The sequence below is a fragment of the Pinus tabuliformis genome, chromosome J (genome assembly GCF_031772625.1).
Source record: "Pinus tabuliformis cultivar Carrire ecotype Pingquan chromosome J, CPIR1, whole genome shotgun sequence".
In the NCBI taxonomy this organism is placed as follows: domain Eukaryota; kingdom Viridiplantae; phylum Streptophyta; class Pinopsida; order Pinales; family Pinaceae; genus Pinus; species Pinus tabuliformis.
In genome coordinates, this window is record NC_142295.1 from 959,779,176 (window position 1) to 959,793,258 (window position 14,083).

A 14,083-nucleotide genomic window follows, 5' to 3' on the forward strand; every position below is an offset into this window, starting at 1 on the left:
TGTTGTTGGAAGAGATTTGATTGGGTTTGACTTGTACAAAGGAAGCACATCATTAGGAGAGGTTGGACTTAGTGTTGAAGGGTATTAGCCTTGGTCTAGAGGTCTTGGAATTCGTCAATTGGAGAATCTATAAGAACTGAATAAATTTATGGGTTTTCCTCTCAAGTGGAGAGGTTTTGGCCCTAGCTTGCAGATATCATGTGTACTTGTGTACTATTGTTCTTCTTGTTCTTCGTAGTTGTTTGAAGATAAACAAACATAATAATAAGAGAAGAAATCAATAAGTAAGAAAAAGTAAAAAGATATCACAAGTAGTTATCATAGAAAGAGAAATCATCCTAACTACTGCCCTACAAATTTCTCAACAAAATACACATTTACCAGTTGAATTGGAAAGAAGTACAAGACTCCCAAAGAGTTTCTAAAGAGTTTTACAAATACAATCTGAAGAGGTCTTTAGTCCCCTGTACAATTCACACTTCAATTCTTGCTACCTTTGTCCACTGCCACACTTGTTATCACTCCTGCTACACTTCACTACTGTCAATCCACAACTGTTGCCATTGTTGTTGCAATACACTTCAATGTTGTCACTCCACAACTGTTGCCACTACTACTGCAATATACTTTGTCAGTGTCACTCCACAACTGCTGCCATTGTTGGTGCAATGCACTTCGCTGCTGTAACGACCCATCTATAAATACAAAGAACGCAAGCACAATAGCAGGTATACGGTACATGTATATGATAGCTACATATGCATGTGTCGCATACACCGCACTAGTATTTTATACTAAATTGATTATAAGTGCTAAATACCATGACCCTTCTGGGAAAAGAAGTTCTACTCGTTCATCAATATCGCGTAATGTATGGTTAGATCAAAAGGACTATATATATATATATATATATATATATTATATGCTCCAGAATATTGATAAAAATCATATTAATAAAATAGAATAAAGGTTAAGTATTAATATAAATAATTAATTAATATAAAGTTATAAACTTTATATTAAAATAAAGTTAAATGACAAACAATGTAATATGATAAAGTATATATAAACATTATAAAGTTAATGATACGTGAATATACCAATGGTCATCTTAAAAAGATTTATAAATATCTTATGGTCTCAAAAACAGGCGGATTTTCATTTCACAACCTGAATCGAGACCAGGCTACGTAGGCGGAGGCGTGGCAGTAGCAGGGTGAGCGGTGGCTGCAGGTGGGAGGGCGGCCACCGCCAAACCCAAGGATATAAACCGCAGGTAAGGGGTTGAGCAGGGGGAGGAAAAAACAGGAGGAAGAATTCGGAACCAGGAGGAGGAATCAGCCATTGGAAGAGCTTGACCATTATGAGGTTCTGGGCATGGGGGACAGTCAGCTTTTATTGAGAAGTTTACTGGATTGAGCAGCCAGGCTCTGCTCAGTCTGGCTGGGTGGAATCGGTCTCTCGGTAATTGGAGTAGCGTAGCCGCAGGCATCTTCAATTGCAGCAGTTCAGGTAGGTACCTGCTTTAAAACTCCTTACTATTTTCTGTATATCTATTTTTCAATTCTTACAGCTGCTGTCACTCCTACTGCCACTCCTATTACTACCACTGTCTACTACTCCACCTGCTACCACAACTACTGCTCTTCAACACAACACTTTGCTACACATTGACTCAGTCATTCTGCCCCACAACACTCTACTGCACCTAGTCATATAATGATCTAATCTCAACTTGGACTCCTCAAGAAAAGCACGAGTAACACTGCCATATATCACACTGTCATCACATTGTCAAATGTCATTATCACTATCATAGATTCAATACCATGCATCACATTGTCATAAGCCACTGCCATGCAACACATTGTCATAAAGTCATTGTCATGTATATAAGCACAAATGTCAATCATGACATCATAGTCTTAGGGACATTGACATACATCTCTAACATAAGGATGCTTCCACACACCATGGTCATAGACATAAAAGATCATAACCATACATTTATGTCAAGAGAACTTTGTCAAACATCACTCAAGTCACAATACTCTCAGTGATACATACATTAATAGTCCAATACCAGAAATGGGAAGGAGGGAGAAGCCTCTAGGCTAAGTGTTCTTGGGTTCACGGTACTCACCTTGAATATGGCGGAAACCCACTTACAATTTATGACAACTAATGACTTGCATCAATCTTTCTACATGCATTTTAGTATATTGTTTCAACCAAAGGAAGACTCTTCTACTAATCTTACTCCCAATTACTGAATATTAAGTTGCGATGAATGAAGCCACTACTTGAAATGATTGTTACCTACCAAAAGTGGGTGACCCCTAAGGAGAAATTTTCTCCTAGTTATCTCTTCAGCCCGCAATTAGCAGCCCCTGACAGCCACCAGTGTAGCCAACACATTGTGCCATTTGATCTCCGCTCCCTGCATCAGTCATATGTCCCCTCACCCATTTGTTGAGAGCATATGTTAGAAGGTGGACAATCCAACCCAAAAGGTATGTTTTTCATTGTGCAATCAGGTTCTCATGCTTGTTTTTCTTGGGCATGGATTATTGGGTCACTTGGAAGAAGGAAGGGCTTTGATCTTGGTTTTGTTCCCTCACCTTAAATGGCGGGTTAATCTTATATCCTAATCCTGTGGGATCTCCCCTATTGACCTATGGTTTCAGGAAGGGCACTACATGGGAAACCCCAATTTTGGTAGCGTGGTCCCGTTTTCATTGTCCACATTTTTCACTCCCCTTTGCACATTACAAGCCCTATTTCACCATTTTCCTTCTCTGGGTCCACAAGGCACTGGCACTCCCCCTCCTCTCTGTCTACATAGTTGGGTTAGGCCCAGAAATGTTGCCCCAAAGGTTGATGTAGCTAAAACAACGTTAAAAGCATATCATGGCCACAAGCAAGAAACAAATGAAAAGAATATTATAAAACACAAAAGATGGCCAAGATATTTAATATAGCACATAGGCAAAAGCCAAACATGAGCTCTACCCCTTATAATGGCCATCACCCTAGTTCCTAGGTCCCCATGAGAGCCCCCACATCATTAAGGAACCCATGCACATCCCAACCCTTGGTGGGCGATGAACTGCCCCACCTTAAGGGGGTAATAACTACTTCACATCATACATAGCATGCTCTAATTTTTTGAAGCCCCGAGCAGTAATACAAAGAAAAATCAAGAAAAGTCAAAGGGAAAATAAAGAGGGGTGCACAGACAAAGATCGGGGTAACTCATGTATCCACGATTACTCCCTTCTACATCTATACACCCAATATATTGACATCCCTCATTATTACTATCCTTGTATCCATGGAATTTGGCCTTTAGACCCCTATAACCTCATCCATTTCATCATCATTCATATGCCACCTATCAATTGAAGGGTGTACTAAGTGTTAGAAAATTATATATTATAGCACAATGGAACACACAAAATATTGCGGAAACATAAACACAAAAAACGCATAAAACAAGAGATGCACAGATATACATGGTTCACCCAATTTGGGCTATGTTCACAGAGAAACAGTTAGTCCTTCCTTTTATATTATCCAACAAAATGAAAAGATACAACCTACGGTAGATCCAATATAATTTCTTCTTCGCTCTCACACAATCCCCTCTTCCTTTCTCGCTCAGAATAATAATACACAACCGCAATACAATTCCCTCATATAAACCGAGGGTTGCCTTTTAGGGAAAAAACCCTTAATTAACATAACTTCTACCGTCAAATCATCCGCTTAATGAATGACCCAAATTGACTACGAAATTACAATATTTTACAAGGCAATTTTTCATCTATTTTTAGCTTCGGGGGTGCTACCCCCGAACTCCCGCTGGCCCCCAGACACCCATGGGCAGGACAAGTCCCCCCACACCCCGCGTGGAGGGGTGTACAGTGTTCTTGGGTTATACATCTGGCTAAAACAAAGTACTCTGAAGCAGGAAGATAATCAGGCTCAACACCCAACACTAAGGACCTGTCTTTCCCCTTGGGGGCTGGGAACAACTAATAGGGTTGTTTACTAGCCACTCCTACCTAGGGAGGTAACACTACTACGAGATTAAAACCCAAATTTAGAAGGGAAGCCCAATATGAAGTCTCAATGTGCCCTTGATTAACAAGCTAGGTTCACTTAGATGCACTAATTAAGCCCAATATGAAGTCTCAATGTGCCCTTGATTAACAAGCTTGGTTCACTTAGATGCACTAATTAATTATTGTACTTGATGGTGAGGATGCAGCAATTGTAATGACCCATCATTAATATAGAGAGCACAAGAATATTAGCATGCATATGATAGCTACATATGCATGTATCGCATGCACCGCACTAGTAACTATATTCTAAATTAACTAAAAATATTAAATATCCTGACACTCCTTCAAATTCTGTAGTCGCATTCACCCATCAGCACATATATTACTTAATGCATCATGATTAATGAGCAATTACCAATGATATTAAGTTAAAAAGTATAAAGTAAAAGGGTTATAAAAGATAGATGTTAAAAATTAAGCTAATCTAAAAAGATGGTTATATAATCATATATCTTAGAATATTAATAAATTAATAAAATGATAAAAATAAATTAGTATTTAATATGAACCTAAACCTTTATATTAAAAACAAACAAAAGGATATTAAACCAAAAATCAATATACCTTTAAAAGAAAAATATATCACGTGACATGGGAAGGGTGTCACCATAAGGAGAAGTGGTGTGTTGCAGGTGGAGGGAGCGACCACTGTCGAGAAATAGAATATAGGGAGCATGGAACAATTTTGAAGGGGAAAGAAAAAAAAGAGAAGAGAGAACAAAGGGAAGAGACATAGGAAGAGAGACGAAATTGATAAACGGGAGTTACCAACAGAAGGAGAGCCTCATTGTTCTGAGGTTTCTGGACACAGGGGAACAGTCTGCTTCAATTGGGAAGCTTACTGGACTGAGTAGCAAGGTTCTGCTCAATTTGGCTGGGTGGTTTCGGTCTTTTGGTAACCGAAGCAAGAGCAACTTGAGGCATCTTCAACCGCAGGAATACAGGTAGGTACTCTCATCAATTCTGTCAGTTACGTTTGTAAAATTTTATGTAATTTAATCACAGGTTCATGATGATTTTAAGAAATCCTTTACTGTCTTTACAATGGCTGTTAAATTTTGTACAGTCCTTACACTAAATTTTGTATAGCCCTTACAGCAATGGACATTATATGTAATTGGCAAGTGGTTTCATCATGGGTTGGGCAACTTAATTGGGGCCCATGTCCACCAGACGATCATATTAACACCCCAAGGGAAGTGTTGAGAGCCATGGGACTCCCATCATGTGCAGAGTGTCGTTTCATACCACGAGCACCTTCAGCACCCTAAGTAGTCTGCTCATTGCCCCACAATATTCACGAGATGATGCACTTGGATCAGTGTGCCCCAGCCGGCCTAGCATGCACCACATGATGTGGTAGTTGATCCAAGGCCCAAAGGAGGTTTGTCTCACCCCTTGAGACATGGGAGGGCAAGCACCATCATTAGAGTCCTCGATATTGGAGCATTAGAAGTTATTCTATCATCAGGAGACCCATGAGACCATTTCTTGTGCCCCAAACACAAGTTGGGGCCCCACATGATGATTTGCATGGAGAGTTAGGGACCATCCCCTAGTTCAAGATTTATGGAGCTTTCTTGCACATTTTGGCAAGTTAAAGAGGACTCAGCATGGCCTTCCAACAACCCTACATCAGCATAACGTCAACATTTTGGCTTGCATTTGGATGGCTAATTCATAATTTTGTAAACGTACTTGGTCGGCTTGTGACCAAGGGATGTATCTTGCACATTTTTATAATGTTGAGGCTCTTAGGCTAATAATTCGACCTAGCAGAACTCATATAAATAGAACATAACTTCAATTGTATTGAATCATCATCACATTTGGATTCTTTCTCTTGTAAAGAACTCACACTTGTTTCTTTTGCTATTGGATACTCTTTGGATGCATTTTGATGTATGGAGATGATTCGCACTTCTTCTTTGGAGCTATTTTCTTGAGTAATGGATGGATATATTGCATGCCTTCTTGTAAGTGCCTAATGTTGATGAAATTTTTCTCTTGAATTTGTTTAATGTATGGAATTGCTGCTCTAAAATATGCTAAATTCGTGCCCTAATTGTTAATGGTTGATTTTGGAAAGCTTTCTAGTAGAGTATTGCATATGTTATCCAATGTATGGCATGTAATGAATGTTCCTAGTGGAAGAATATCTTTGAATTCTCCATGAAACTCCATTATTTCTTGAAGTAGGTAAATGTTCAAAATTGGTATCTAGGGCATCAATTTTGAGCCTCCTTAGGGATGTTTTATCTCATCTTGAACATCCCAAGACTCCATATGCCCAAAGGACAAGGCACTAGTCCAAGTCCTTGGTGGTCAAACTTCCTCTTTCTCCATAATTTGTCCTCTTAAAACTCAGTCCTTTAAGGCTAGGGAAAAAATCTAAGGCTTGAAGTGAAATTTTAGGGAGGAGATTTTTTTGGAATTTGAGAGCGTAAACATCAAGCTTATGGTCTAGGCTACCTATGCTCCAAGTTTGGTGGGCATCCACTCAAATTTAATCCATAGGAGCTACTCGAAAAAAGAAACCCTAGGTTCTTCTCCTTCAACTTGAGGACTTCGTTGAAGTCCCTGAAGGTTGTATAAGCTTAGTACTTGTTGAAGTAAAACACAAAAAATCCTTTTCTCTCGAGCCTTGACCTTGTAAATACCTATTACATTCTAAAAACGTCAAAACCCTAGGTCTTGTGCCTTCTTTTCTAGGGCCTTTCTTAGAGAGAAATTTGCTTCTTTGAAGCTTTGTAGCTTTATTGAGTATCTCTTTCGAACGAGCTCTAGCTTGATCACTTCATGCTCTATACCTAGTATATCTACTCTAGGTGATTAAAATAATACGGGAACTCCTCCCATTGGTGAAAGTCCGTAAAGAGCAGGGGACTTTGGCTGTGGTGACAGTGTAGGGAGGTGAAATCAGTCTCTCCCATTGGTAAAGCACTTTATATCTTTACTCCCTGACAAAAGGGAAAAAGACCGCAAAACCATCCAATGTGAAGTTGGGAACAACCCACCTCTAGTTGTCCCTGTATTACTTGTATTTGTACCTTTAGTTGTCCCTGTACCTAAGTGTATGCTAAGTGTATGTCTGGTTGATTGGGTAGCTAGCTGGTCTCATCAGTAGCTATCTCGGTCTCCGCGACCCACCACTTTTGATAAAATTATTGTGTTTTACAAACAGGTGGACATCACTTAATGACCAAGTCAGTCAAGTGGCGGATTCTCAATCAAGCAAGTGAGCCATCTCAAACTCGAGCAAATGCATCCATTGAAAAGCTGTAATCGGTAACCAAAATCGAAGGGGCAATGTCCGACAAGAAATCAACCACCAACCACTAGAAAGTTCACGTCGAGGATATACCACCTGAATAGGCACAACCACCGGAGCAGGGACTAACCCCGAAACAGGATTAGCAACTATAGTGTATATATATATATAGATATCTCAGCGAGTGAGTGGCACTCCTACTGGTAGACTTGTAGACATGATTCTAGCCAGAATGGGGGCCAAGAAGGAAAAGGTAGAGGAGATGCAACAGATTATAGATTTTGTAGCCACGGAGTAGGGTATTGTGGGAACGTAGCCTAACACTACAGGTGTAGGTCCTAGCTAGACTCTAGAGCAGGGGATAGACGAGTTGACTCAGGAGAGGGACAGAGCATTACTTGCGAAGGATTCTTTTAAGGTGATAGTTGAGGATCTAAGTAGGGAAAATAAGACCTTAGAGTGATATTTGAGACAGGCTAGAGTGGATCTAGAGAGTGCATAAAGGGGTGCTACAGGTTTTTTTAATACAAATATAGCTCATTGCAGTTCAACAACAGTTATTTTCAATGCAATAGCAACTTACCATGATCACCATAGAGAGGGACAGATTGCACCAACAGAGGATAGGAGTTTGCATTCCTACAACATCAATGGCACCACTAGCATCGTAGGCCATAGAGAGCATTCCACTTGTTTCTTGGGCAGATGTACTAGTGGCATTACCAATGCAGTTTACTCTAGGTCTAGATAACACTATACAAGCTTAAAAGGTGACTCCAACGGAGGTCACTAGACATTATGGTATAGATCTAGCAATTCATGTGTTAGTGATAGTGACCAGGGATATGCAAATTAGGCAGCTACAACGATAGTTATCTAGACTGAGGGAGCAAGCCACATATTTTAAGGGTCGGGTAAATATAGCACTTGCTTCCAGGTCATAGAGTCAGCGTATGAGGCCATCCCAACTGACCAATACTAAGAGGTAGCCTCAAGCCAAGGCTTCACAATCTATAAGAAGTTGCCTGTAGTACCGTGGCAGAAGCACACGCACCTAATAGTTGTGTCGCGGCGGATCGAATCGAAGATTGTGCTACGTTGTATCGAAGATGGGATCGATGCCATTTACCCCTTAAAATGGGATATCTAGGTACTATACCAGGATGCGCAAGCAGGCTCGACTAAAAGGAGAGCGATTCATCACTCATCCATCATATGGGTGAGGGAAACTACCGACAACCAATAGTAGGGTAGAAATTCAAATCAGTTGGATGTTAACAATGCAACAAAGAAATGTAGGTAAGGTGGTAAAGGGTGGCTCATAGACTAGGTCCCTAGCTATTGAGTAAGCATTCCTCGCTAAAGCAAGTGGTTATAAGTAATTAAGGTAAGTGAGGCAAAGGGTGGTAAACAAAAAAGATCCATTTTTTCATCGACTAAAATAATCCTTCTGGCTTCAAAAGGGTGGTAATATGAATGTTTTGTCCCCCCCCCCCCCCCAAACTTAATATCTCAATTCTGGGAGTATTTCAACGCAGGATGATCCAACTAGTTGTCCGACATAAAGTAGTTTTCATGTGGGCGAGGGTAAATCCAAATGTTCTAAGCAACGACTGACCCCTACCCATTCAATATCTGAAGTTAACGCAACACTTCCAAAGGCAGCGGTTCTAATCTAAGGGTCTCACAACTTGGTTGTCCAACAAAAATGAAAACAAGGGCATAGGTAATACAACTGGTCGATCTAATTGCATACCCAAGACGGTATATCTAATTAGTCTAAGGGAGTAATGAATCATTAATAAAAGAAGGCAGTTCCTACGATCCAATACTACTGGTTGTTCCTTTCTTGTGCAACCCATTCCACTTCCATTCATGAAGTAGGTAGGCATATAAAGGGTTCTAAAAAGTCAAGGTGGTTGGTAGCTATAGGTGGAACAAAAAGAAAAAGAAAGTAGGCTAACCAAACAAAGAAAAAGTAATACAAATGATGTGAAAAGTGCCCACCCAACCAGGCGGGGCCCTAAGAAAATAGAGGACAAAGCAATGGTGAATTTAACTCTTTTCACTTTTCCCCCTTAGATTGAGTACATGGGAAATGAAGTAAGCAAAGGGATAGAATTAAAGCAAACAAGGGAAAATACTATGGTCAGGGACGAGCTATCTCTTTTCTTTATCCATTGGGGTGGGTCTATTAAGTAATTGATGCATCACCAATTAGGTTAGAACAATTCCATTCTATTTGTGTTTTCTTTCACACAGCGGAAAGAATCTATTTATAAGCCCCCACCCACACAAAAACATCTAGCCTGGCAGGAAGCATTAAGTAAGTGCGCCTGTTCTTTAGCTCATTGTATTTTCTACGGTTCGTTATAAATGCATATATGCGTAGATAATATATTTCGATGTGTATCTGTGTTATAGTTATAAAAAATAGATTATTGAACAGCACACCATCTCTAAGTGGCTACTATTACCTTTCAAAGTGAAAAAAAGAATGATGAACTACAACTTTCATCACTAAGAAGAGTCATAAAAGCTTTCACCAATATTTATATATGCGTTCCCCACTTGAAATAGAGAGAGCCTTTGGTTTGGCCCACAGAAGTGGAGTTTGCTCCAGTTCCAAAACCGTTTCATTTGCCATTATTTATGAAAAAGAAGATTTCCTTTTTCTGGGGTCTAGGGTCAGACGAACTAGGTCCAAGAAACTAGAGATTCTTTTTAATAAACTCTACCCTTTCATCTCGTTTCTATCTGCCTACTAGGATTCCTTGAACTTGAACTCTCATATCTACGTGATCCTCGCATATCCATTATATATGATCTTGCATAGAGACATTTTACTTGTCTCTAGATTTCCTGCCACTGCGGGAACAACCAAAGGAACCCGTCGCAGTCCACACACGCATTACAAATGTGTGTATGAGGTGAGATACATATTTGAGGATTCTGCGAAGACTCGTAACAAATCCCAAAAGCCAAACTAGCATATATACATCCTGGCAATGAAAAAGAAGATAATTTGATGAATGTGTCCGTCCAAAAAAACAAATAAAAAATCTAGAAATATATAAATATCAAATTTCATTCTATCTAATAGCATCTAGTTCTAGACTAATAGCATATGGAACTTAACTTATAAAGCAGCTAGAATTAGTTCTTCGTTGTAGCTCAGGGGAACTAGCTAGCTTATTCGTTGTAGCTCATGAAGGACTAGCTAGGGGAATCAATTACACATAGTGACTTGCTTATCAATACTAATGGGAGGGAATAGGAAGGAGTCACGACTCAATAAGCATCAAAAGTAAGGAGATGAAAGTATACCTTATCCTACTTCACTCTCTACCTCTACTCGTTCTATACTAATAGCATCTAGTTCTCTACGAGGCACTTAGCTCAGCTAAATAGTTGTTAGGAGTTAGTCATTCTATTAGGATTTCAATCTAGATATAACTTCTATTTCTTATGCACTAATGTTAACGTTAACTACAGCGAGAAGTCTCATTTCATTGAACTAAAGCAATAACGAATCTAGTGAGAAAGAGAATCAGGCAGAAAGAATAGTTCTATACTAATAGCATCTAGTTCTATACAATGTATAGTGCGCCTATTTATTTATTGAAAAGGAGACAACAAGAAGCTTCCTTCTTCGCTAGAGCTCTGCTAAGTAAGGCCTCTTTATTCCTAATAATGGACACAACTGGGAAGTCTTTAGTGCGAGTACTACGTGGAACTACAAGCTAGTCTTTATGGCGTAGTTATGGCTTGAACGCTGGCAGGCTTGAACTCTGCTATGGCTTAATAAAGACCTTAAGGCAAGTGACTAAGGCTAAAGCTTACACTCTCTATGGCAGGCAAGTATAATATGTTAGGGAAAAAAGGTATACTTATATAGTTATAACTCATAATTAGCTTGCCGCTATTCAACAACTAGCTCTTCTGGAACTAACAACAATGCAGAAGAAATAGAGGTTCTATTGTTGACGCTGTTGGCCGGTATGAGCGGAGGGCACATGGATGTAGTCCTAGTGTAAGGTGCACCCCAATTACCCTAACAACTTATCCATGGTCAAGTGTATTAGGTGGGGGTCCCAATCTGCTCAATGCCAAAGTGAGTAGCTCTATCAGATGACTAGAGTGAAAACCTTAGGACCATTGTCCCATTGTTAGCACTTAGTCTAGCTCTTTTTCCTATAGGCTTTCCCTCTTTAGGGCCTGCTAGATTTTGTGGTAACAATTACTACACACCTTAATAAGCATGTACACAGCAATGTTGCTCTAATCGTTAACGGGATTAATTCGGTGCGGGGAAAAAATCGGAAAAAATCATAAAAATCGAGAAAAAATCGTAACATACAAAAATATTCATTTTTTTTCGATTTTTTTAATATCTAAAGCATCTACAACATAAAATAAATACATTGACACATAAATATGATAAAAGAACTAATATATAAGATGTTTAATATCATTTCTAATGCCACATCACACATAACAGTGAATCATGTCCTGAATAGTAAGTCCTGACTCATGACTCCCAACTCAGCCTCAAAATATCAACAAAAAATATAATAATGTATCTCATATCATGAGTCATAATGTCATATACAATGAAATGAACCAAATAACTAAAGTCTAATACTATTGATTTCCTTTGCCCCTCTAAATGTAGAGGTCGATGGAGTTGGCAGTAGACTCTGCTGTGCTCTAGAAGCTGAAGAACTAGGAGCTACAAGAGGTAGACCACGTCCTCTACTGGTGACAGGGGTAGCTTGGGTCACCTCCTCCTCCTCATAAAAATATATATATATAATTTTATTTTTTTTCCAGCGATTTTTTCCCAAAAAAATCGCTGAAGAAAAAAAAAAATTGCGATTTAATCAGCCGATAATATCTCCGATTTGAAAAAATTGCGATTTTCCAATTTAAACGCAATTAGTGCAACACTGGTACACAGCCCATGAATAATACCATTGGTGTGGAAGATGATGACAAGGGAGCTGATTCCTTGAAATGAAAAAGCTGAAGGAATGGGACTAATAACCATGAGCATGTGCAAAAAGATGTCTGCACATTCTTTACAAGAGTATTTTTCTCAATTTCATCAAAGCAACTCATCCTTTTGGAAACTATATATAAAATGTTTACAAATCAGAAAATAAACTTGCAAAAAGAATACCTTTTTATATGTTTATGAAATATGTATCTTAAAGGAAGAGAAGGTGTGATCACATTAATTAACATGAAAATCTATAATCAATGAAGATATAATTAACAAAAAGGGTGTATTCAAGTAAACAAAAAGGAAACTTTAGAATCAATGAAAATCCCATAAACCATTACATAGTTGGGGAGCAGTGGTGGAGAATTGAGTGGTTGTGCCCCCTCGGACATTTATGTTACATGCCTCTGTTTGGATACTTTGATTCTGTAGCCAGATGACCATATTTTTTTATTTATTACGTATTTTTAACTTTTGTGCTTTGTATTAGTGCCAATTTTGCAATTATTATTCTTCAGTGGCTCTTTCTTTCAGTTATTAGAGTAAGCTTTCGATGGCTATGAGGTGGCCTGGCTTTAGGTTCCCCTCTCTTTATTCTAAATCAGCCTTGTAATGTTCCTCCATTTTTGGCATTAATGCAAGTTATTTTCAAAGAAAAGTTAAATCACTTAAAGCAATATCTCATCCCAGTCTAAATGACAGCAACTGCTAAAGACCAGCACGGGGCTACTTTTGGATAAATGAAATGAATCTGCCAAGACTTGAAAGCACTCAGAGACATGTTTGAATGTGATAGGTATAGAGAAGTATCCTTGTGAAGCCATATGTCAATAAAGGAACATTACTCTTCCTACCTATTAATTCTATTTCTATTAGCAATGTTCTTTAATCAATCAAGCCATTATATGAAACCAGCTTACTTGTTACTAGATATAACCTTAAACCATTGCTTGGCAGAAAGGGAAAAGAAAAATATAATCCACCAATACTCACTTCCTATTACAGTCAGCACGGGATGAGATGTCCACAGTCAAAATTTGCCATGCCAGATGCCCAGCAGCTGTTGTCATGACTGCATAAAATGGCCATCCTGTACTAGACACATTTACCATAGAATCAATGTTTTCTCCTTTTGGAAATGAATATGCAACTTGTGTGTGCCCAAAAAGGACTAATAAATGTGGAACAATCAATGCAAAGGAAAACCAAAAAATACCATCAAACTCCAAGAAAATATTGCCCAAGTGGCAAGTACATACCCATATCAGCATTAAACCCACTAAGAGTAAGGCAACTAATGCATGCAACACCAAAGCCAGAGAGCCAAGTTTGTGTCTGGTCACCAAATCTCAATGCTGTTGATTTGATTCCAACTTTCAAATCATCTTCTTTGTCCTTTCAAAGCAATGTCAATGTAAGAATGCATAGAGCCTCACAATAAGAGGTCACACGATGAAATTAAAAAGTTTAAAATCTTTTGATATGTACTCACTGAACAATTATGATAAGACTATGACTGCACCTGATGAGCATAGATGGTGTCGTAGACAAGGGTCCAGCATATTCCAGAAGCATATAAAGGCAGGAGAACAGTGAGGTCTAAGTTACCTTTTATTGCTGCCCATCCTAGTAAAGCACCCCAGTTGAATGTTAGGCCCAAATATGCCTGAGGCTGTG

General features: G+C 38.9%; 1 protein-coding gene across 3 annotated transcripts in view; it reads right to left on the reverse strand.

The window, feature by feature from the left end:
* Positions 1-14,083, reverse strand: part of PPT1 (polyprenyltransferase 1) — a 212,124-nt gene that overhangs the window by 75,314 nt on the left and 122,727 nt on the right. For 2 of the 3 annotated variants that reach the window (XR_016247981.1, XR_016247980.1), the window contains exons 5-7: positions 13,929-14,078; positions 13,666-13,801; positions 13,400-13,501 (exon numbers count right to left, since the gene is read on the reverse strand). Coding sequence is in view for 1 of the 3 variants with exons in the window: in XM_089378810.1 (XP_089234936.1) it covers positions 13,400-13,496; positions 13,666-13,801; positions 13,929-14,078 (383 nt within the window). In the remaining 2 variants the exon portion in view is untranslated. The remainder of the gene's footprint in view (positions 1-13,399; positions 13,502-13,665; positions 13,802-13,928; positions 14,079-14,083) is intronic. The other variant, XM_089378810.1, reaches the window with a different exon arrangement.